Source organism: Vanellus vanellus, assembly GCF_965231255.1.
Source record: "Vanellus vanellus genome assembly, chromosome: 6".
Taxonomy (NCBI): domain Eukaryota; kingdom Metazoa; phylum Chordata; class Aves; order Charadriiformes; family Charadriidae; genus Vanellus; species Vanellus vanellus.
In genome coordinates this window covers 41,314,662-41,340,529 of record NC_138911.1, presented here as the reverse complement: position 1 = coordinate 41,340,529, position 25,868 = coordinate 41,314,662, and the positions used below count along the sequence as shown (strand labels likewise).

Here is a 25,868-nt window from a genome sequence, read left to right as displayed (position 1 = left end):
AGAAAGCTTATAGAAGATAGTACCATGTATTTAAAACGATATTATTTTTAACTCATAAGAAGACAGCTAAGAAGTGACAGCAAAAAACATCAGAGCTGTATTGTTTCCTCTGCTGATATCCGATAGCCTTAAGTGCACGATATGCATAGCTTTAAATTTGGGGATACTATATATGTATTGAAAATAATAGCTGTTGGCCAAATTCTGCATTCCAGTATTAAGTACAACTTCTAACAAGCTCACAAGAATCTTGACTGATTACAGAAACAAAAAGTACCCCTTCTTTCCTTGCATTATGATAGTATATATAAGAATAAAACATCTGTACTTTAGAGGGACCATTTCAGTTTCTTGATTTTTAGTTTCAAAGTAGTAATACCAAACAGCAGATTTTTGCTTTATTGTTTAGAGTCCAAAAAATCTTTACAGATGCCTCTTATAATATCAGGAACCATCTGCTCCAATCCTGTGAACTCTCTAGTGAAAAAAGTATGAGATTCTCTTGGTTCAGAAGCCATGTCTTTCAGATCATCCAGAGGTGCCCAGGCAACACCAACAGAGAAGATCGTTATTCCTACAAGAAGAAAAAAAAATAGTTAAGATGCAGCCTTTCTGCATCCATTAATTAATCTGGGTCAGAAAAGTGTGTTTCAATACCTGCAGTCTTTCAAAGATGATTAGATTTTGCCACGAAATATCAGGACTTAGATTTGTCTCAGTAAAAATCCTGAAGGATATATGGGGTACCTTAAGAGCTAGTGTCTTAGTTGTTTTTGTAGTGACACATATGAATGTAGCAGTTATAATATCAGTCTTGAAACACAAATAACACTGTAAAATGATTTTGAAAATAAATTTGGATTCTTTGCATATGCTTAGTGCTTTCAAGCACGAGCAGCCCAATAAGCAGCTCTGGCCAAAAAGCTTATTTCCTTCCTAGATGATGATGATGAGGAGTCATACTGTATTGGATGGCATCATTGATTGGAGCTTCTCTACTTGGCTCTTTATTTTTAATCTACTCAGGGAAATAAGATTGGGTCTATGTTTCTCACTAAGCCACCATGAGTATCTTCTCATACCTGGCTCCATAGCGCTGGGGTTTTTTTTGTCCTAATGGAAAACAGTTCCTTTGGGTTTACATTTTGCTGACTTTAAAACAGATATGATACTTGATTTGTTCACTGGGGCTGTATTTGCAAACTTTCAAATCTTAATGTTTACAATACAGCAGAAATAGGATGAATCAGCTTCCGCTGCTTTTAAAGATACATCATAGAATCATAGAATGGTTTAGGTTGGAAGGGACCTTGAAGATCGATTTCCAACCCCCCTGCCATAGGCAGGGACACCTCTCACTAGACCAGGTTGCCCAAGGCCACGTCCAGCCTGGCCTTGAACACCTCCAGGGATGGGGCCTCAACAACCTCTCTGGGCAACCTGTTCCAGTGCCTTACCACCCTCAGAGTGAAAAAGCTTCTTCCTAATGTTTAATCTGAACCTGCCCTCTTCCAGTTTGAAGCCCTTCCCCCTCATCCTATTGCTACATGCCCGAGTAAAAAGTCTTTCCCCAGCTTTTTACTTACCTGCTTTTTGTGCAGCAGCAGCAGGTCCTCTAACATCATCGTAAGACTGACCATCAGTCAAAACAACGAGGAAATTTTTGTTAGGCCCATCTTTCATTGGCCCAAACACATTTCTGGTTGTGAAAGAAATGGCATCCCCAGTAGCAGTACCACCGCTCATGTAGCGAATGTTCCGGATAGCTGAGAGGACTTTTTCTTTTGTGGTGTAGTCTGTGAAGCTGAACTCGGTACGCTGATCATAGGTGAACTGCACAGCTGCAATCTTGGAACCAATGTCAGAGATCTCAAAAGCCTTTGCAACGTTGCTGATGAATTCAAGCACGAGGCGGAAGTTGCTGTCTCCAACGCTGCTGGAACCATCTATCAAGAAACCGATGTTGACCGAGTTGTAGCATGTCTTGCTACACAACATCTGCTCATGCGAGCACAGTTTTTGGACAAGAGGTTTCACGTATTTGGTGGTACCAAACCAGGTGGGCATTTGGTAGGAGAAGAAGCCATTGTTTCGACAGACAGCCTGTTTGAAAACAAGAAGTCAACAGGTGAACACAGCTGCTGAATGAATAATAATCAGAGATCTAAGTGATTTTCTTTCAAAGGCAGGTTAGAAATGGAGCCTAATGTTTGAGGCTTGTGGTGGGGCTTTTGCTAGTTTGTTTGTAAAGAAACTGAGGACAAACTTTTGCAGCTGGAGTCAGTAAAAGCCTTAATATAACTTATTTTATCCAATAGTTAATCAACCCTGCCTCTCAACCTCTTGAAACTTCAAATAATTTAACTTTAGGCATAAGAACTGTAACAACTGGAAATTATAACTATGTTTTTGGAAAGTGAACTAAGTCATGGCTACTCACTATCCAAAGGATTGAAGGTTCTATACTTTTGCTTATCCAATGAAAATTTGGCTTCTGTGTTTTCCCTTTGAACTTAGCAAGCACTTAATTTTTTTAAAAAATCTATAAAGTGTCATAAACACAGATATACAGTTGGGTAGAAATATAGCTCCAGGTCATTCAAAGTAAAATTTCTTTTTCGCCGGGCTTCCACAGGGTGAATGTAAAGTGCAAGATAATTGAGATCTCCAAGGTGATCACTAATTTGGCTAAGATTAAAATGCAGAAGGGGAGGGCGAGCCTCAGTCGCCTAAGGTCAGGTCTTTCTCTGCCCATGAGTACACAGGATTTGGACCTGCCTGCAATGCCACTGGGATCAGCAGCAAGCTGTCTTGTACCTGGAAGCAGCAGAGCAGTAGTGCTTCATTCTGTTCAGGCCCTGAGCTATGAAGTTTCTGCTGAAAGTAGACATCTAAAACCTCTCCCTATGAAAAATGAGATATTTTCCTCACTAGAGAGTAACAAAGACCTACTGATTAGAAAGGTCATGTGAGAATAGGTATCTGCGTTTGAATTCCTATTTTAACTCATTCAGAGCAATATCCAAAACTCTTCATCCAAGATGAATGGCTTGCACGTGGACTTGTTAGGATGTGGTTTTCAATCTTTTCTGTCCTCTTTGTAGTGAAAGTAAGTAATTCTCCATAGAACAGGTACTGAAAGATATGCCTCCCTGACTGCCATTTTAGGATAGGAGATACCATATCTGCATTTTATTAAATGTGCCTTTGACACGTTTAACCATACTTATGATGGGGGAATGTCCTACTCTGCAAGTCTTCATGTAATTGCAAATTCCAAGAGCTACAACTTGGCCAGAACTCTGAACTGGGAGGACAGTGACAGCACTTCAGTACCTTTGTGCAGCCCCCTCAGCAGGAAAAAAAAAAAAAAAAAAAAAAGATATCAGTGTTTCTTTAGGCTTCCTAGTGATATTCTTTTAAATCACTTATAAGCAGGGGTAGCTACACTGGCATTTTTGAGAGAATGTTTTAATTTTACATACATATAAACATGCATATATGTAAAACAATTAGTTCATTAAGATTTTATCATGAAGTAAATTCTCTAGAATCATACCCATGACTGAAAAACATATAATGATATTATCTCTTACTTTGTCAACAAAACCAATGTCTTGTACCATTCCCAGCTCCTCTGTTGTGGGTTTCGCTACAGACACAATGAATACATTGACTCCAAATTCTCTGGCCACTATGCCAGCTTCTTCTATATCATCTGAGGGCCAGCCATCTAGGAACACGACAATGATCTTGGGAATTCCTTTGCGTGCTCCATTTTCTAAAGAGAAGAATTTCTGAGCTGTGTGCTTCAAAGCTTTCCCTAGTTTTGAACAGAAAAGGAATATGAAGAAATAATGCAATTACATTTTGATACACCAGTTTCCTATATGAAATTGTGCTGGATTTTGGTTATGATTACAGGTCTAACCCAGTGTAAAAGCAAAACAGTGTCCCAGGAAATGTGGTAATAGTGAAGCTTGAGCAACCTATAAGTTAAAAACAAAAAAAAAAACCCATCAAAAGCCAAACATAACCAAACCACCCCTACAAAAAAAACCCACAGATAAAGGTGAGGGATAGACCACTGACATTTTTTCACCCACAGGTCTAGTTTCATACTAGGAAGTAGATATACTAGTGCATGACAAATAAATTAGAAGGAAGAAAGTTGAGGAGCTACTTCAGTTTAGCTTGTGAAATGCAACATATTTGGAATGCTCAGGTTCCTCATTTGCAAACATCTCTTCACAACCACTTACTACTAATTCCAAGATTATTCTCTTTAATTAGCGACTCAACAAGAATGAAATGCTAAGCCTTCTATATATGAATTTGTCTCAAGATATCACTCTGTTACTAGTGAAAAGTTGATTATTGTTTAAATGCAGAAAATGATTTTTGCATTTCTACTTTAATTAAACGTGTAATAAGCAATCCTAACTTCTGGAAATGAAGTGAAAGATGTGGGAATGCTCTAGTGGAAAAATGTTGAAGCTGACTAAGATGAGCGTGTCATTTAAAACACTTTCTTGCCTAACTGAATTATAAGAAATTTCGTGTGTATATACATGCATACTTATATTCAAAGAAAGATGTATTTGGAAATGTAAATAAATAATTTCTATTTGCATGGAGGTATGAACTCACCTGTATTAGAATTGCCTCCCCTGAACCCTAGTTCCTTTATGGCAAACAAAACTTCTTTCGCAGCAGTGAAGTTTTTCAGATAGAATTCAATTTTTGGATGTTCGCTGTGCAAATATAAAACAGAGTAATGAAGTATGTAGTTCACTTTTCATACCTCTATGGCATTAGCAAGCTAAAATACACTTTGAATGATTTTGTTCTTGGTAACACACACTCTTCTTTATATTTTTACTTCCTAAAATAGAAGTATGGTCCTCACTTAATCATTCTCACAATTCTTAGCAAGAGGAATTATTTAGCTGGGTGGGTAAAGTAAGAACAGATTAATTCTTACGCTTATCAAGGAGCTGAAAACATTAGGTTGAAAATATACACAGGAAAAAATTTAGAATGTGCCAGACGTTAAACTAAATGCATTTGTGTAATGGAAAAATGGCAAGTTTTCCACTATTTGTATAAGAAATACCTTGTTTTTTAAAAAATCCCATTAAATGCAACAGTTTATTTAAATTGATAAGTTTTAAGGTACATTAGCTACTGACTCCATTTAAGAAATTAAACATTTTAGCTAACCTAACTTTTCAAATTTCACTTTTGATTTATAGTAGGAAACACATTTCTCATGCAAAGAATAGAAATAAAAACACCTACAGATCAAAGAGCTGATGCTATAAATAAACGGCCTGATCCTGCATCGGAATCCTTAGAATGAACCCCAGTGCCAAGCAGAGCTGGTCTGCAGTGGCCATGTATCTCATGGCAGAATAGCTCTTAAAATGGTACTTCTTGAGATAAAGATTACTGCCTGTAAGACTAATTTCTAATAAAGAGTTCAATGTTCAAGGTGCTGAACCGATTACTCAGTTTCTCCAGGAACTGTTCCTCACATTATAGTATTTAAACCCAGGACAGCAAGAGTGAGGCTCATTTCCCCTAGGTTTTGATGTCCACAGTGGACAGACTGGATTTTTCAGGATGGCATTCATCACAAAAGAGAGGCATCCAAAGCAGTTCAGATGGTTTGTGCCGTGAATGCAGTCATTCTTTCTAGTGACTATAAAAGCAAGCCTAGATCATTAAATCAGATGCAGACATCTACTCTGCAGTTGTCTAAAGGCAGGAGAGGGGAACAGACTTTAATGATGACAGATGCAATAAAGAAACCCTGTGTTAATCTAACAGATGTTTCATCTTCTTAGAATAAGAGCGTTAAAGGCTGCTTTGTGCTTCTTTTATTCCAGAAGCAATAACCGAAGTGGTTAAACCTTGGGAAACCGCTACTGCTGAGCACTAGCACACTCAGCTGTGCCTCCAAAAAAACCCTTTACCATCACGTTGGATGTGGCAGTGGCTTTCAGACAGTTTTGCAGCTTGTAAGCATACACAGTAATATGAATAGTCTTAAAATTAAAAAGTGACCAGTTACAATTTGGAAATATTAGCCCTAGTAACCTACAGGTTGGCAAGAGCATTTTTTTGTTTTGTTCATGTACATAGTCATTTGTGACAATTCTCTCTCTACGATTTTTAAAGAGCCACCTCCCCTTTGCACAGTGCTTTCGGCATTACTAAGATGAACCACCAAACTGTCAGCGGCAGACAGGCTGTGAAAAGTCCGGCTGCTCTCTCTATCCAAATATCAAGTATCACAGAGGCAGAAGATAAAATTTTTCATGCCTTCTCACATGGACATCTCACCATAGCACAGAGCAAACTACTACAGCTGGAAAGAGTTTGCTTTCTCTTGCTATTCATCTGCCGTTATTGAGTGAACACTGTTCTGCAAAATAGGGAGTGATATATTAATTGATTTCTCTTATTAATCACTCAGTTATATTGTGTATAGATCTGTTCTCACCTGGCTTGTACAACTCCAACGTGAGGCCCTTCTGTTCCAATTCCCAACATCACAGCTACTTTTCCAACAAAGTTTTTCTGCAAATTAAATCTACGTTGGCCAATGTTGTAACTTCCGTCAATGAGAAATGCAATATCTGCTTTACAGTCTGTGAACATCCAAAATAATTAGACTTACTTAACAGCAAATAAACATTAGGATTTTGCTTTCCAAAAGTTAAATCTGTGGGTTCCTACCTTTGTTTCCAGCCTTTTTATCAAGTGGCTTCTTAGGTCTTTTACCTTTAGTGAAGGAAACAGCACAGATCATTTAAGAACAACAAGAAGAACAGCCAAAAGTGAATCAGAAAAAGCTCAGACTCCAAGAATTACATTGCAGTCTATCTGCAGTAAAATCTGTCAATCAGTTTAATTATTAAATTTGCACTACTACTGCTTTGCTCCTTAGAGAATATTAGTTTTCAAATGAAACCATTTAAGCTCTCTTTCTACATGTGCCTAGCTGACTACTGAAACACAGAAAGCTGGGTGGGTTGCTGTAGCTCTCCATCCCAAGTCCTACCATTTCTTGGTCAGCAATGCTGCTGTACAGTGCGCAGTTTCAATGGTTTGGAAGCAAACCATGACTTAAAGGAAACGGTCTATTCGGAAGCGACAGCCAAGTCCAGTATTGATACACCACTAATCTTCATAAAAACTGATCTAGCATTTTACTGGCAGTAATTTCTGTGGAGACATTCACGTAATGCCTACATTTCTGCTACGTAAGTCCTGACAGCACTCAGCTGTTGAGTAGGTTCCGTAAGAAGGAATGCATTGTCTGTCTTCTTGGTCAATTAATAGGAATGAATATTACATGAGCTCACTAATTCTTTCCTTCCTTTCTGTTATTGGTATTACTTTTCTAAACTCATTCAAATTTTTCTTAATTTACACGAACACCACTGAAGTCAGAATCAATCTCCTTGACTACAAATGATTCTTCTTTTTGCTGCTGAAAGATATACTGCAAAACTAGATATTGTGTATATTTTCTTCTTTAAAAATAAAAAAAATCCTATGAAACATGGCATTTTAGTCAGGGATTCACGCACTGCAGCACATGTTATCACAGGAGGCTTCCCTTGTTGCAGAGATCTCATACCTGTAGAAGGACGTGCTGTTGACACTGATCGCCCAACTGCTTCAAGCGCTGTATTCTTGGTACCTGTTAAAATATCAGAAGAATAAATTTACTGTACTTCAGTGTATTTAGATGAAATTACAAGTGCTTGAGGAGTGCTGTATTTGCAATAACCTTTCTTCATCATCTGCCATTAGCTACTCTTGGAGTAGGATGGGGGCCGAGACAGTGCAATTCAGTAGTGCACTCCTTGTTTTACAGGTAATAAACTTCTCCTTTGAGCTTCTGCATTTGAAAGAAGAGCAGCCGATTAGTAATTACAGCATATCTAATTGATGAGAGTTTTTGAACTATAGCAGACATTATTTCTAGCTGGTATATTCAGGATTTGATCTTGAGAAGTAGATTTCACTTACAACCTCACCAAAAGCACCTGTAATTCCAAGTTCTTAGCTGTTAATTTGCAATGGACACTACACAAGGATTACTAGTATCTTAGAGATAGTAGGCTGAATTTTAGCTATGTAAACAATAAGAAAGCATTAGAGAGATTTGTTTCCCAAACTTCAAAAGAATATACCAGAAAATGCATACACTTCAATATTTTTGAAACCACAACAACCAGTAGGCTTCTTTATACATTTTTATGAGGGTGGTTTAACTTCACCGAAGTGGCAGGGTGGGATAACTGGTTTGTACTCGGGCACAGTATCTCAACTACAAGGACAAAAACTTCTGAAAAAAAACCCCACTATGTCACACTGTAGCTTAATGACCACGTTACATGTAGGTTGACATCATTCCTATTTTTGGAGGGTCAGTGTTCTGTTTGCAGGGAAGGCTGCACAAGCTCTTTGAAGGGCCCGACAAGTGCCCCTGACAAGGGGACAGAAAAGATAAAACTGTATGGCTGGAAGCGGTAGGGAGGACAGGACTGCAATAGCAGGAGTGAAGCACTGACTTCCATCAGCTTAAACTGTTGTGGAACTGCACTGTCAACTGCCTGCTACCATGTCATTACATTCTAAATAACTGTGATCCATTTTTATGTATTCCAGCTAGTCTAGCTGGAATAGTATTTTAAGGAAATTGTGGAAAAATGAAGATAAAATAATGACTTAAAAGCAAAAACTGTTGTTACTATGCTTCAGACAGCAATCACATTTGTTTATGTACACAGGAGCACCGAACAAGTTTCCTAGAATTCTGTTAATATTTCAAATACAGTTTGCAAAATAAGAAGTATGATCCACCTACGAGTCACTGAGAAAGATGAAGCCCATCTAGTGAGCACCTGAGACTGGATCCCATTGGCATTTACAGCAGGGTAGTTATCCTGTCCCGGGAGAGTCTGCACCCTTACAGCTCCTCCTGCATTGGTGATCACCCCCCTGAGATACAGAAAGAGTTGTTATAAACCAGACATTTTAATCACAAGAAAAGGCAATACAATTACACCATCATTAATATATTGGACACTAGCCTCCTGAAAAAGATGCCATAAAGGCAGGCAGTTGTGTTCAGGCTACAATGAGCTGTAAATTGATGAAAAGACTTTTAAAAGAAACTATTCTGCTGAGCACCACACAGACTTAGGAAAAAAAATGTCAGGAAATTCTAAAATTCTGGCACTGTTCATTCTGATGCAGAAGAGTACTGTTTCGAGGATATATCAATTCCTAAAGGAAAGAGCTTCAGCAAAACATATTTGAGGTCATTATGCCTCATGAATATTTGTGACTGAAACAAAATTCGGTATGCTTAACTACAAAATGACCAAAGCTAAGAGAACCATGAAGAAAAATTGCTGTTTATGGTAGTAATGGATATGTAGGAAATCTTGTCATGCAACTACGGACTGAAGTCAGAAATGACAGGCATTATTAATAGCAGCCATCAGATTACTGACAATTATAAAAACAGAGCCTAAAACATCTTATTCTTCTTACTCGCCTGTAGCAAACATTAAATATGAAAACTGAAGTGATGAAATAAATAAATGCAAGTTCATCATAGAATGGTTTAGGTTGAAAGGAAGCTTGAAGATCATCGAGTTCCAACCCCCCTGCCATAGGCAGGGACACCTCCCACCAGACCAGGTTGCCCAAGGCCACGTCCAGCCTGGCCTTGAACACCTCCGGTGATGGAGCCTCAACAACCTCTCTGGGCAACCTGTTCCAGTGCCTCACCACCCTCCGAGTAAAGAATTTCTTCCCAATGTTTAATCTAAGCCTGCCCTCTTCCAGTTTAAAGCCATTCCCCCTTGTCTTATCGCTACATGCCCTAGTAAAAAGTCCTTCCCCAGCAATCCTGTAGGCCCCCTTTAGGTACTGGAAGGTCGCAATAAGATCTCCTCAGAGCCTTCTCCAGGCTGAACAGTCCCAACTCTTTCAGCCTCTCCTCATTGGAGATGTGCTCTAGCCCTCGGATCAATCCATGTAATAATATTCTGCATTGCTTTCAATACGGACTTGGAGATAGTATATCAACATAGATGCAATTCAACTGTGTAATTTTCACTGACAGAGATTTAGAGTAGCATACCAAATTGCAGCTTCAGAATTTGGAATACTTAGGTAATAGTTAATGAGTCATAGCTATCTTCATTACTTTAAGCATACTGCAATACATCCTTAATATACAGTTATAATGGATTAAGTTAAAAAAACAAACAAACAAACAAACAACAGACAGAACAAATACCAAGAAGCTTACTGATTAAAATATCATATAAACATATTCAGTATTATAAGACTATTACACTCAATGCCTTTCTAGAAGGATCAACTCAGAAACACAGAAGTGCCAAGATAACTTGTAACAAAATCTGTGGAGAAAGTTTTCCAAAACTGAGAAGAGAGTCTCACCTAAAACACCCACACCCTAGACAAGTTTTTAGAGGTCATAGTCTAGTTCTTAGATAAGGCCACTGTTCTTTTTCCCTTGTTGAGTTTCATTTCATGCCTCAATGAACAGGTTTTGAGATTGCCTACCACATCCATCTTGCCATCTGAGACAAATGAAGGAATTGCTAGTTTGAAAATCTTGCTGACACTTACAGGCTGAGGATCCTGTGAATAGCCAGCAGGACAATAGATTTATGCATTTAGGAAACTCCAGGGTTAAAAGCAGCCCAGAGAGAACTTCACTGTTTTTGCAGGAAGAGAGGCTGTTGTGGTTGTCACTTGAGGTATCCAAATACAACCAATAATAGGCATCAGAACTGTTCAGATCTCTTTTAATGTGCTACTGAAAGAATGGTTATTATTTTTTAGAGGCCAAAATTCAATGTTGAGCTTCTCTAAGAGGGAGTAAAAGCTTAATGCTTTGTAGTACTTGGGCAGGTACAGCACTGTGGGAGACAAACAACAATTTCCAGACTATTTAAACACAGCAATGTGCGCCTTTGTGTTTATTTTTCTTATCTGTTTGGCTTCCTGCTTGAAAAGAGATCCCAGCCTAATCTGATTTAAAACAATGTGAAAGTAGAATAATCAAGACCAGAGTTTAGAAGATCTTGCATATATTTGTGGTAATATGAGCTTTGGGTATCTGTGGCAAAGGCAGCTTCCACATAAATCTTTGTGGACTGCTGTTAAAATACATTCCTCATTCATGGTTATGAGTTGCATTTCTAAATTGGACTGTGGTTATATATATTTAATTCTTGTAGCTTAGAAGATTAAATTCAGTAAGGCAAAGTTATCTTTGGGAAAAATAACACATTAACATATTTAGAATATTTGAGTCTAATTAGAACATAATTTTCTTCTCCAGTACCTGGTTCTCCTTGGCATTCAACCCTTCACTAGTGTCCCAGTCTTAATAGAAACATGTGTCAGAAATAGAATATATTGTGTTTAACTGGAACAGCCCCTAGTTTATGTTTAAACTTGCAATTTTAGTGAAGCTACTTTGGGCTTGCATCGGTATACCTATCCTATGCCCAAGTTAGCTCCCAAGAGGAGCTTAGTGTCTCTTTCCCCTTCCTTTTTTGTGGACTTGCAACTTTGAGCACAGAATTAAACTCAACAACACACTCATACTGAAAGCTCAGCCTAACAATTATTCCTGGAAGCAATGATTTCACCTTATTTTAATCACAGTGTGACCACTTTTGTCTATATGGTTCCATTTTGTCTACTGGTCTTTTCATTTTGATCGCCAGGTAATTGTTCTGGGGAAAAAGAAAAAAATCTAGACGCTGTCCATTGAATTTGGAAGCTTTCCACTGAAATCAGAGTGGATTTATTTGCCCCTTATCTGCTTATTGAAAACATATGATTCTGTGTTTCATCACAAGTCAAAACTCTAGCCTGCCTTCTGAAGAAACACTATTTCTATATAACAGCTCTGTTCTTTTTAATGCAAGTGGGAAGCTGATATTAGATGTGAATATAACATGAACTATATCCTTATGAAGGTTATTCCTCTTTCCTTGCCCCTTTTTTCTGTAGGTAAATTAATAACTCTTTAAGCCATCTTTTACAATCCCATCAGTTTTACTTGGGATGTTTCTCCCAGCAAGTTTAGTCAGAGTGCCTGCTCATACATGCTGAAGTGGAATAAACCAGATTGTCAGCCTTTGTATTCTGAATCAGATTGGCAAATTCCTTTCTGCAGTCATTTACGACTGACTTTAAAAATGAGATTCATCCTGTGTAGATCTGTGGTGGTATTTAAACAGTGAAGAAGTGCGTATGCATTTCTTCAGAATGATTTGTATCATTACAATCTGCTTTGATTTTCACCACTGTTCTTTGCTCCTGTGTGATTGACTCACATGCCATGGCTGTTTTGATTAAACTGGAATTCTGCAGATTTTCCAGGAACAGCTTTCACTTCCCTACTCACTATGTTTCATGCTACTGCCAGCACTGCTTGACAGCAACTTTTCCATAAAGTTGTCCATCCGTTCTCTTGCCTAGCTTCACTGTTAATAACAAATCTTAATTTATACCTAAATGTTTTTTTTTTTTCTTTCAAAAATGCACAGAAATTAAACAGAAAAGCAGATACATGAGGAAGCAATCCAGTACCTCACTGCACAATAGCTTGTGGAAGAAAGTATACTGGCCAAGGGCAGCAGCAGCAGATATGGGAAGGTCTTATGAAATATAGGAATTTAATCTAAACTGTACTTAGAAATCTGAATTGAGATAAGCAAGCAGATGGGATTGAAGCTTTTTAGAGCCTCATGCACCTCCTCAAAGTAAAGTGCAAGAACTGTTTATCTGCACTCTCAGAGAAAGAGATACAGTGCTGGCTTGCCTTTGCTGAATTTTGAGTGTGTTTTTCAAGGAGCCTGCACATCAAAACTGATACCTAGACCACAAAGAGACTCTTCCAGCCATGGGAGATGACCCTTATAGATGTAACTGCAGACAGTAATATTAGTCACAGAGGCAGAAAGCTGAAATACCACCTCCTGTTGAAAGAAAGAAGAAACGCAAGATTTTCAACTAGTGAAAATCTTTTTCCTCTGGGTAAATTTTCCATTGTTTCTTAGAATTTTTAAGACTGGTGACAGATTTTATCGGTGGAGAGAGCACTTTTTGCAGCGTGCTTATAAGCTATTGACTTGTTTAAAAATGTTGGAGATGAAGCCAAGTAATCATTCTTTTAAATGGGCTTAGGTCTAAGTGTAAGGTAAGGATCAGCTAGAAAAAATTGTCTAAAGATAACAAAACATTGTCAGTGAAATAGACAAAGATTGGTTTTCCCCTTGTTGTATAATAGTGTTAAAGAGCAAAGAGAAATAGATTTGAACATGTTCTATGCCAAGGAAAGGTTCCCAGCCCAAGGGCAGCAGCACTGCAACTGGGCTGTTAAAAGTAGTACATACTGAGCTGATTTAGTCTTGCCCTCCTGAGCAAACATTTTGTTTCTGAAACTCACATGGTATGTTTTTATGCTAATCATTATGCTCATCATATATGTCCATAGGTAGGCTATCTGCTTTTTCAGCAGAAGGGAGAGAGCAGAAAGATGAAGGCCTGCCATCCTACCCAAGAGCATAATTTTCACCTGAAAAGTTCTTGTTCCTGTTTCTAACAGAGTGCTGGCTGTGATAGCAGCTGGCATTTCCTATAGGGTCCTTGGATTAAAACAGTTACCCTCAGGGACTTAAGAGGGACAGCTTGATTATCTGAATCCCCATCTTCCCTTGCTACTATCAGCAGCTGCATCACACTCCCCCATCATCTGCCTTTCTCCAAGAAAGCATCCTCCCCTTCTCCAAACTGCATTCTTCTGCAGCTGCCTGATTGCCTTCAATCACCAATACAGAGCTGCTCAGAGTTTCATGCCAGCATCCTTTGGCTCCCCAGGTTGTGCTCTTTCTGTCTCCTCTGCATCCCTACTGCTCTTGGCAGGAAAGAAGGCTCAGAAGTAAGCACTATACCAGCGATTCCATGGGGATCTACAGCAGCTCAGGAATCCCTCTGGCCAGACAACCTTTTTGTCAATATTCTTCTAGCAACACTGGGGCAGCTCAGGGGTCATTCATGTTTGAGGTCACTTGCTGGTCAGCTTGGTAATACCACAATATGATTTTGTTACACTTGCATTCTAGGACCCCAACCTTTAATTAGAAATGGTTCCACCCTGTGACTAGTTAGAAAGGTTATGAAAAAATTTACATGCCTATTTAGCATTGAAAAACTATCACATTGGGCTAGGTCTCCATTTAGTCGAATTGGCACCAGAACAGAACTGCACAAGCTGAGAACTTAGTCCTTCATTTGACCTTCTGATTATTAATCTAATTAATCACTCAGTGGTAGATTTAACTCAGTTCTTCATGCCTGCATAGTGTCAGCCTGGTAGGAGGTTCTCCATTCTTCCCCCGACAAATAAATCTTTTATTCTTCTGCCCAGAAAAAGAACAATATTAAATAAATATTCTGTTTCCTGAGAGTAATTACACATAAAATAAGGAGAGAAAATGCCAAATATAACAAACTAAAACAGGCAAAAAGTTTATTCATCTGTATGATACAGAATTACTCAGCCAAATTCTGCTCAGTTCTTTACATGCACTATATAGTATTTTATTGTGTTAATAATTGCCTCATAGTAATGGAACTAGTCATAGGAATAAACATTATTTGGTTTATGGAAAATTAAGGAATCGGGACTCAATTTGAACCTGGCACAGAAACTGGAGAGTATGTGGAGAGGGGAACTGAGGCATGCTCACACAACCAATTTCAATTTAAAAAAAAAAAAAAAACAACATAATCACCGCTCTCAAGAATGACACTTCTTGGAAGGGTGGATAGTTATCTTATTTAAAGCACAGTCAGACAACAGCAACAGTTGTTTTAGTGGCACAGGCCTGGTACTCAACAGCGCTTAAGATATAGAGCTATATTGCACTCACCGTGCAGTGTAACGTAGGGCATAACCACATCTAGTTTACACCTAGGTATTTCAGTTATTTGGTAATTTCCAAAATTCTCAAAGCAGGTATCTAGTTACATCATGATAACAGCAAATTATGGTGATTAGCTATTAGCAATATGTTCTTGGAGTTACTTTGACACCAATATGGAGCGTAGCCATTGCAACACAGAGCGAGAAGGAGCAAATTATTTTTTGTATGTTATTGTTGGATATTGTAGTTCTTGGCTCATTTCATTGCAGGCTAAACAGCTATCCTCTCTCCCCCATCCAGCAATCCTTACCAGAACCAGTATTTATGGATGCTAATAGCTGCAGCAAAATGAACAAATCATTCTCATGTCACAAATTCTGTATGGAATCTTAAGATCACTGCATAGTTGAACTAGTTTGGAACTTTCACGTTATTTCAAAACACTCAAGCCTTAAGTGCTTTATGGGAAAAGCTTTTTTCTCTTTAAGTAAAAATGTGTTTGACAACCAGTAAATAAACAGAATGTTAAAAACAAATGGCTGCATCACTAAATACAAACATTGTCTGAGAAAAAAGACAAAGGAAGAAATCTCAGTTTTCCTATATAAGCTTTTTTAAAAAAAAAAAAAAAAAAAAGACATTTCATCCAGATATTCTTTCACAACCTTTTTCTAGATACATAAACTAAGAAAAATGAAGAACTGAAATTTATCTTTTTTTTTTTTTAAACACTCATGAAGACACTAAAAGCACACTGAATGGAGGCATTCATTCTTTTCACAGAAGGATCGAAAGGAAGCCTGTTCTAACAATGAAACACACATGGACACATATAATTACCTTTGAAACTAATTCTTAAGCTTTAAAAAAAAAAAATAATACACACAGACCGCCACAATACCTCCTAAGTTCTTTCTAGCTGCCCCTATAGTACCTTAGCTCTTAGTTTCCTTTATGACATTTGAGAAATTCCAGACAGAATTTCTACTCAAAACCCCTCCTTAAATCCTATTAAAAACCCAAACAGTTAGTTCTAGTTTACTTTGGAGTTTAAATACTATAAAAATATCTTGAATTTTGGAATTCTTGTTAAGAGTTAAAGGATTGTAATTGATATTTTAAGTGAGTTTCTGGGTAGTAATGATAGCCCCCTAAATATTATTTAAAATGCTTAGTATGTATTTTATGGCATTTAAAGTATCAAGCAATGAATGTTAACTCAAAAAAGCTTCATTTGCCTCCTATATCTTCTAGTCATGTATTTCTCTGTAAAATTTTAGGGTTTTTTGTTGTTTGTTTTTTTTTTTTTTAAATAAAAAATACTCTGATAGCAGAGTTCAGCATCACATCAATATATTCTGAAAAAGTTTCTTTCTGTTGCTTGGAAATAAGAAAAGACTGAAACTATTCCACCATTTATTTCAAACACACTGTTTCACTGAAGCTTTAAGAATGGTTTCAGCCTTTCTGCAAGGGCAGCAGTAGTCTTATCTGGAATATACAAATATAATATGATGGTGTGATTTCATTTGTTTTAATTGCAGGTTATGTATACGTTAACATGAATGTACCTAGAAGCTAAATAAAACTAGTTTTAAGAAGTTCAGTGAGGCTTGAAGGGATCCTGAATAACTTATGTTGTAATCTACCAATGCTAATGAATCTCATTCATAGGAATAGGACATTAGAAAAGGTCTCTGTAATATAATATGATACCTCAATATAATGATTTGTGTCAAGAGTACCTTTTGAAACCCAAGTAATTTAGATTATATGCATGATGAAGCCTTACTTTTAAATACATTCATAACACTTAATTATAGAATTTTCAGAAATTAGGAAAGATTTGGGCAGGGTGATCTAGTCTGTACATTTACTTCAAGATAGGATCAATTACAGTTATTCTAGCCAGATGGATGTCTATCTGTTGTTGAAAACTGCACCGTCTATCGCAGTTCCTATAATAACCCAGGCCATCTAGTCTCTGTCCTTATGGTTAGACTTTTCTTCATGTCCAATTCAAATTTCTGTTGCTGAAATGTCAGTCCTATCTTAAGGGTCACAACACCTTACAAAGTTTTGAATCTACTTTGTGATAGAAAGTATATTGTGAAAAGGTCTAAGTGAACAAGTATCATTGTTTTACAGCCAGTTATTAGATGAAGCTAAGAATCCTCCTCTAATAACCAAAAGCTTTCTCAACATATCAAAATAAAAGTCTGAAACTCCCTGTAAGACTGACAGTCAGGAATCAGTCTGGCTTCTGCAGGCATCTGAAATAGTTATCTCACCATCTCCAGCTGGTTTTGCTTAACATTTCCTTATTAAAAAGGATTTACCTTGCAAGTAAGTAATTAAATCTTTGTCTTTCCTCAAAAAAGAAAAAAAAAAAAAAAAAACTCATATGACCTCAATAAGATTTCTGCCAGCCTGTTTTCCTTCCCCTGTGGAATTATTATTGCTGCTCTAATGACATCTATTTAACTTGAGTTATCTGGATATTTTTCTTAGTCTTTAGTTTCCTATTTGATACAGGAGTGAATTAAGCTAGATAGTGATCTCTTAATTAGACCAGTAAGTAGACTAACACTCATCAAGTAACTGTCAGAAAAGAAATGCTGTGACAAAAAGCTATAGCACTGATTCAGAGTAATAGTCTTTATGGACCACATTCACCCAAATCATGGGTAGCTCTGTTTGCTCAGGAGCTTAAACCAATTTCAACATTTTCAGAAAAAGTAGCATGTAAATGAAAGTAAAAAAGTGAGTCTGCTGTCATTCTCCAATTAGTTACCATTTAGACTACATCCTTCTGTGTCTACTAGTGACACAGAAGTTACCTTACCATGAAAGTCTGACTGCTACTGTGCCATTCCATAGAAAGTTAAGAAAGCTGTTTTCAGGATCACTTAACCCAGGTAACTTGCTAACCACCCATCCATTCTTTTCCCCATTGCTCTTTTCTAATGACATTCCTATTGAGTTAGTATGTCTCCCGAAGTCCAGAAAGATCTTTATTATGATGGCATCAAAAAGTTAAAATTTAAAAATGCGGCAAGACGATATAAACTTGCTTAACATACTGATTAGCAATCATCTAGCTTACCTGTGTATGGCAGCTCCGCACACACTGGAAAGAGAGGCATAAATTCCATCCCCAAAAACATAAAATTGCCACAGAGGACAGTTTGCTGGGCAAAGGACATCTTCAGTCTCCTTTCTAAGGTCAAGTCCTCTTGTAAAGCACGTGATAGCAGTGGAAGCTAAAGAAAAAACAAGAACCTGTGACATGAAAATCATAAGGGTGTTTGGTTTTGTTGTGGGTGGTTTTTTGTTTGTTTTTTAATCTCTCTACCGTTTCCAGGTTTAAAGCAATGTTTAAATTTGAAGTTAGGTACAGTGTCTCATCTTATGCTCCAGTATGTCTGTAAGGATACTTTTGGAGCTTACAAGTGTGCAGCTATGAAAATGAAGAACACATTTTATCTATGGGAAAGAAATTGCAGGAAAAGGTGGGAAAAGCATAAAAACCAAATAATTAAAATAAGAGAAAACAACAATTAAATAACATTTAAAATATTAAGGAATATTACCGGTTGGGGGGGGAGGGCACCAGCAATTCACATCTAAGTTTACTGCAAAGACAGAAGGGCAAGACTTTCAAGGGCTGGTGGCACACAGCAGTGGGTAGCACTCTCCAAGGAAGAAATTAAATGACTAATCTCCAGCCATTGAGACACCTATAAATCATTCAGGAAACTCTGAACCTTCTCTCCAGTGGTGTTCACAAAGCAGGTTGACAGCAGCATTTCCCTTAGCCTCAGCAATAAATCCTACTGAGGTCAGTGTTTTGGGGTTTTTTTTGTTTGTTTGGTTTTTTTTTTTTTTTTTAAAAAAAAAGTACCCATGTCCTTCCTCCAGTAACATCTAGAACATGCATATAAAAATCATTGTAATGAAGTTTACAACATTATCATTGTGCAAAGGACTGTTAGGTTGACCCAGTGAGACAGAAGTTATTTAGCTGAGGCATATGCATTTTTCCACATTGAACTCTGCCTTTTTTTTTTTTTCTTAAAAGTTGCTCCTCAGATTACTATCATTAAGCTTTTACTGTGTTTGCATGTGTGCAACGTAGGTATGCAGACACAGATTTACACCTCTGTACAATTTTGCTTGGCAAATCAATGCTTTGTCTTTTGAAAACTTCAAGGTCGTTATCTTGGATACTCCTACACATGACAGCACATTCAGCTGGTCTCTTAGCACAGCAAATTAAGGCTTTGGCTGAGATCAACATCAATTCAGCATCATAAATTCAACCATGACTGGATATTTATTCTGAACTTCCTAGAGAGCACATCTTGCCCTTGCTGGGCACTAGAAGGTGCAAGAACCTTTTCTACATGCACTGGGAGTATGACTTTTTCCACAGTACTGAGAGCTGACAGAGGCTGGCCATTGTACCGGTGCATACATCACAGCATTATATCCCAAGGAGAGTATGTTTAGGGGATCAGTGATCTTTCACCTGCTTTCCTGTTCGCTCTTACCCTAGGCTGGTTACTGACCCTAGCATAAGCCTCTGTTATTTGAAAGTATTTGGAGCGTACATTGTTCCTCATCAGCGATGGAAGAGATCACAGGTCCTGCTAATCTCATTGACTTTAGAACTGAAAAGCAGAGCAGTTACAGACAGAGATGCACATGAAAGTGCGGCTCTTCATTCTCGTTGCATGAATCAAACATATATTCATAAACCATGCATGTAGTTCTACTCTTAATATATGTAATCCTCATTAATGCAATACTGAAATTATGTTAAACTACCTAATCACATCTTCCTGAAAAATCTTTGCTGCTATTTGTCAGCACAAAGGTGTGACTTAAATATGCTAAATGTGTCTACATAGTCCAGAGTAAGAAAAAAAGAAAGCAGTAAATACTTCTTCCTTTCTCCCTTCTCAAGATAATAAAAGCTCTCTACCTAGCAAGGCACTGTAAAGCGATCTAATCTGATTCTTAAGTACCCTAAGAAATAAAGAAGGCTTTTTTTAGGACTTACAATCTTACCTACTCACATCCTCTCCATCTTTAGTCCTATACATTTGCCTTAAAAACAAAAGTCTGAAAAACCAAGGAGAATCACCATGCTTATACCTAGAAACATATTGTCGTTGTTAAAGTGCTATATTGTTGGTGTTAAACTAAAAGAAGTCGATGTGCTTTGTTGTTTCAGCCCACTAATCCTTTCATGAAACTTGTACAAATGTGTTTGCCAATTACTGGGCACTAATCAAGTAATATCCACCAAATGACAACTAGCAAGACTGTCAGAATCAAATAGCAGTGGGAAGGCTGGATGTCCTTGGAGAAATCACTGCAGTGAGATCACTGGTAATCCCTGCTCTCACAGTGCTGCTTCTGCCACACACCATGCAACATTTTTCCATCCTCTAGAAGTGCAAGATGCTTTTCTTAATAGTTGTCATCTCTAATGAACTGTACGTGACTATATGCACAGCCTGCCAAGGAATTCAAAGACAATAATTAGACATGTCTAGTGAATGAATGCTTTATCACTTGGAGATATGCATTTCCCCCAATACCAGGTACTTACTAATTACAATCATATATCAGACTAACATATTACATAGCACAGAAGATGGGGGGGGGGGGGGGGGGGGGGGGGGGGTGTAAAAAATAAATCTTTCTGTGTGTTCCCCGGCTATGAAAACACAGAAATCCATTGTAGCCCAGCTATAGGATTTTTATGTACTGGCAGCCTTAATGCTGTCATGATCTTTGTCTACACCATGAGAGAGGGAAGGGGGCAAACTGCTGCTGTGCAAACTGAAGAGCTGACATAGTGTAGCTAGGGGCTTTAACAGTTGATACCTCAGTTGGATCAGCACAGAGGTAATAACACACACACTTTGAAGTACATGATGCTGTTAATTAGAAAGCAACAATGTCATTTTGTTTTGTGGTGGTTTTTTTTTTTTTTTTTTTAATGTAGGTAGATACAGTTTCCTATAAGCTATAATTCTATAACTGAGATTAACATTAGGAATCAAAAGAGAAGTATTGTGTACCAAAATTAAGACTTCTGATAACCAATTCTGCAGTGGATTTTGCTTTTCCCTGTTAGTTAATGTATCATCAGCTATCCAACCCATAAAACTACAAGTAGTCCATTGCAAACAGGAAAATGTATTAACCAGGTCGAAATACTAGATAATATAGAATAGTTCTTTGCCAGCTAACATACTAATTCTCCCAATGTGATATTACTGTTAAAACTGAAGAAGGTGGTTGTTTTTGTTAGTGTATCCAAGATACTTCATCACAGCAGGAACCACCAAAGAGCCATATATATATAAAGTAACTGAGATAAAACCCAGATGTTGAAATTACAGTGATTAAAACATGCAAGAGCAGTTGCAGTGGAGACATTTCTCGGGATACTTACGTGATCCAATACTCTAAACCCATGCATTTTTTGGAAGAATGAAAGATAAGTTTGTAATTTACAGGAAAGGACTCAGTCCTAGACTCTTACCCATTCTGGACCCTGATGAAGGCTAGAGACCTACATTATGTGATATAAAGTTAGGCCTTCAGAACTGTAATAAAATGACCATCATCTCATTCTGTCAAGATACACACTCTTTAAACTTCACAGAAACACACTACATCAAGGTGCACCATAAAAACAAAGTACAAAGAAACCGTATTTCTTCCTGATTTAAGCCATATTTAAAAGGTAGGGATGAGTGTCTTCTATCACTGTTGACCTAAAAAAGAAAAAAAAAAAAGCAAAGACTCAATTCTCTCCGAAAACATCCATCCAATAACCATGTTTTCAACCATTCCATCAGTTTCCATCTTTTTGGTGCCTCATCCCACATACTCTGATTAGCCCAAAATAGCTGTTTCTTATGCCCACCTATAAAAGTTCCCACTTAATTTTTGACGGGAGTTACTAATTTAAAAGACTCTAGAAAAAAATCCATAAAATCCATAGCCAAAATCCAAGCTTTTCTAATCTTGAAGTTTCTGTGCATTGCTTTGGGAAAGCCGAGTTTATGTAAAGGAAAAAAAAAGTCCCATGTACATTATTACAAAAAAAAAAAAAATAGGGATTGTTAAGCATAAGGTAGCTTTACGAGTCACAAAATAGGGAATTACATTCCTATTATGCTTCTTATTCATTTTAGTATTCAGTATTGTTTCTTGGCAAAACAGGAAGATTTGAAGTCCTTTTTTATCTTGAGGATTCAAACAAATCCGCTTTTTTTATCTTATGCGAGGAATACTCCCACAAGCCTTACCCGTACTAGAAGAAACAAAAGTCATACTAGTAGAAATAAACCTGTTTATATCTTGGAAAATATGTGCACAGATTATATACTAATTCATGTAATCTTAAACACATATCCTAATCTGGACAAAGGCAATGGGATTTAAAAAAATCTGGTCAGGGCTATATCATTCATTTCAGTCTGAGAATTGCCCTTTTCCGATCATCTTAAGGTCTCTTACCATCACGTGCCAATGTTCACCCTCCCATACAGTCTCACGTATGGTAACCAGAACCGTTGAACTCAGCAGTATTTACACGCATTTCAGGAGGCATATAAGGAAAGGTATAAGATCCTTTAAGATCTCCCTGGGTAGTTATGAGCCTAAATACAGTAGATTTTTTAGGAAACTAATGTTCCTTTGAACAACAGAATTTAAGCACTTTTATAGAAGTTCCTGCAAGCTTCTAGTTCAATAACCAAATGCTGCTGAATTTAGGCTCAGAATAACGGTAAGAGATAATAACCTACAACAACAGTTCACATTTAATACTACAAACACATCCTGGTACCAGTTTTCCATTTTGCCAATATTCCTTTCATGTTATTTTAGTTGGTTCCACATACCTTCAAATTAGAGGCTTCTTCTCCAACCCTGGCAGGAAGCACTACAGCAAATTTTTTCACTTGTTTCCTGACAGACTGTCAGCACTTTATCTGTAACGCATCTGTAAAATAAAGAGGAAAAGAATGGTGGTTGGAGCTGGTTTTCTTTTGATGGGCATTTTTCTCTCCTTTTATAGCCATAGTGCTCCTGTGACATATAGCTATCATCAGTTTAGCACAAAAGAATTTTCTAAATACTTAATTGAACACAAAGTGAGCAGCAAATCCTGCTTTCTAATGACTGTGAGATCCTGAAGAACCGTTCAGAGAAGCTTGAGGTCACTCACCTTCCGCAGGCCAGGCCCGCGTCTGGAAGTGCATCTTTCTGGAGGCTCCTGCCCTCCCTTGGTGAAAGGATCCTCTGGAAGGGGCAGACAAACTCCTCACGTCCTTCTGCCGAATTATTTCTTTAATTGCTTCCTGGGGCTCCTGGTTCCCGTGGGTTGACTCTGGCTCCAGGAGATCCCGCTGCCCAGCAGCAGGGATGCAGTCTGACAGGGAGTGGAGCAACGGGCACCCATGCCCTGCTACGCATGTTAAGTACGTTCTTTCGCTTTCCAGGTCAAAATAATGCCAGGGCAGGTTTAAAAGTTTTTAATCGATTCCATGGTCAGAAATACGTCGTAGAGGTGCACATTGTCAAGCACCGCGCAAGTGCCTTTATAACACACACAAACACACCCCCACTCACTCTTGCTATCGGCACTCCCCTCGATGGGGACACTTGTCGCCACTGCTCTTCAACCTGTGCCAGAAGGGAGTTTCGCCCCCCTTTGGAAGCGTTCCCAGGCATCCTCCGCGCCCTTCTGCAGTCCTCCCCACCACCACCACCACCATCACCAGCCGCACACGGCGGGGCCCGGGCGGCCCCGGGGCAGCACTGCGACCCCGGCCCGGGCGCAGCTCTCCGGGGGGCCGCGGCCCCGCCACTCGCACCGTTCCCCGGCCCCGTCCGGCGGCGACTCCCGGACGGAGGCGGCCGCAACCGGGCGCGCCGCGGGGAAGCGCCGAGCAGGTACCCGCGGCCCCGGGCACCGCGACCTCCCGGCGGGGCGGGACGGGCAGAGACGGTCGGAGGGGGAAACCCCCCGGTCGGAGAGGCGGGGGGAGGAGGGCGGCCAACTCACCCGAGCCGTCGCTCCCGCGCACGGGGCTGGCGAGCAGGAAGGCGCCTGCGAACAGACAGGGAGCGGGTCGGGTCGGGGCGATGCTCCGCGCCCGCCCCATCGGCCCCGAGCCGGCGCCCCGCGGTACCCACCGAGGAGAAGCGGGGCGAGCCACATGGCGGCGGGGCTCCCCGCGCCCCGGGGGAGCCGAGAGCAGAGGCGAGACGAGACGAGCAGCACAGCGCAAGGCAGCGTGCCCCGCCGGGCTGGGCTGCCGTCCCCTCCGTTCTGCCCCAGCACCTCCGCGGAGCTGCACGGCCGGCAGCAGCCGCCGCGCCCGCTTTAAACCTCTCCCGGGGCGCATGAGCACTGGGGCGGGCGAGGGTGGCCGGGGCGGGAGGGAAGGAGGGAGCGGACACGGGCTGGGCGGCCCCATCGCCGAGCAAGGACCGGCAGGTGCTTCTGTGTCGTGTTCTCCCCCCCCGCCTCCGCCGCATCCCTCCGCCTGCTGCCTCCACCAGCCCGGGTTCTCCGGGAACGGCGCCCCAAAGCAACCATTTGTCTCCTCCTCGGTACCTCACCCGCCCCGGACAGGCAGCGCAGGCAGAGGGACCTTCCCGTGCCTCCGCTGCCCTTTGCCTTTCCACATCTGCCCGCACACTCCTGTATTTCCCTTCCACCTACAGCTTTTGAACACCTTATCTCAGATTATTATTACTATTACTAATCGAAGGGGCAAAGCCGTCGGGAGTACCGGTCCGGCTCATTCCGTGCTCCCCCTCCCTCCCCCCCCCCTTCCTCCGCGCCACAACGGGAAGCGCTGCCGGGGGCCAGGAGGGCCGGTCCCCCCGCAGCCGCGCACCCCCCGCCCGCCCGGCCCGGCCCGGCCCGGTGGAGCCGCGGCGATTCTGAGAGGCGTTAACTTGTCCCGCCGGGCGCTGCAAAAGTGAGAACTGGGGAATTTAAGCCTGATTTAATCTTTCGAAGAGATGGAACTACCCTAACCGGCGTTATTGTATCGTTTGTATTTGGTCTAAAATATTCGCGTAAATATTACAGGTACCTACCTTTCATTTAAAAAAAATTTGGTTAAAGAAAAAAAAACAAAACCACACACCCCCAAAGGAAAAAAACAAAACAAAACAAAAAAACAACCAAACAAACCCCCCCACACACACACAAAAGCCCCCAAACCAAACAAAAGCAAAGCAAACCGACCAAACAAAAAACTCCACTTTGCAGCCTGCTTCGTTTTTGTAGTTCAATGCAGACATGCATATGTGGAGTAAAGTATTAGTTGGCACTAGTGTGAAATGCTCAGATTACTCATGGATGGGCCGGAAGCGGGGCAGGAGTGCGTTTATTTCAACGAATGCCTTAAAATTGTGGTCGCGGATGGCTGCCGGCATCTGCTGTTTGACTTCTGCTGGGACTGCTGTTCCCAAAAATAAACTTTCAATTATAAATAAACTTTCAATTATAAATAAACTTTCAAAATTCATAGGACTTAACATGTTAATGGATTTGCCGGGGCAGAAAACTAAATGCAGGCAGTGAGCTCCGGGAGCAAGCGCACACAGCAGCAGCTGTCTTTTGGGAGGCAGCTGATCAATGCCACTCGCTCTCGGGCTTTTTTCTTTTTAGAACTGGTCGCATAAAAGTGCGCATTGTGAAATATGTCTTCGTTTAATCGAGAATAATTGTGTTTGAGAACTCTGCCATCCTCTCAGAGATACGCCGCCCATAGAGCAAAATAGGAACCATGACCGGGTAAGTTATTCGTA

At 39.7% G+C, this 25,868-nt stretch overlaps 1 protein-coding gene across 1 annotated transcript; it reads right to left on the bottom strand.

Annotated features, from left to right (window-relative positions):
- Window positions 1-200: 200 nt before the first annotated feature.
- Window positions 201-24,261, bottom strand: COCH (cochlin; the record flags this gene model as incomplete). The annotated part of the gene is made up of 11 exons (XM_082485381.1): window positions 201-574; window positions 1,587-2,103; window positions 3,597-3,823; window positions 4,651-4,754; window positions 6,509-6,656; window positions 6,745-6,789; window positions 7,652-7,714; window positions 8,888-9,021; window positions 18,115-18,271; window positions 24,106-24,150; window positions 24,237-24,261. The coding sequence occupies 11 exons, from the start codon at window positions 24,259-24,261 to the stop codon at window positions 399-401; spliced, it is 1,641 nt and encodes a 546-aa protein (XP_082341507.1). The 3' UTR covers window positions 201-398.
- Between the last annotated feature and the right edge of the window lie 1,607 nt (window positions 24,262-25,868).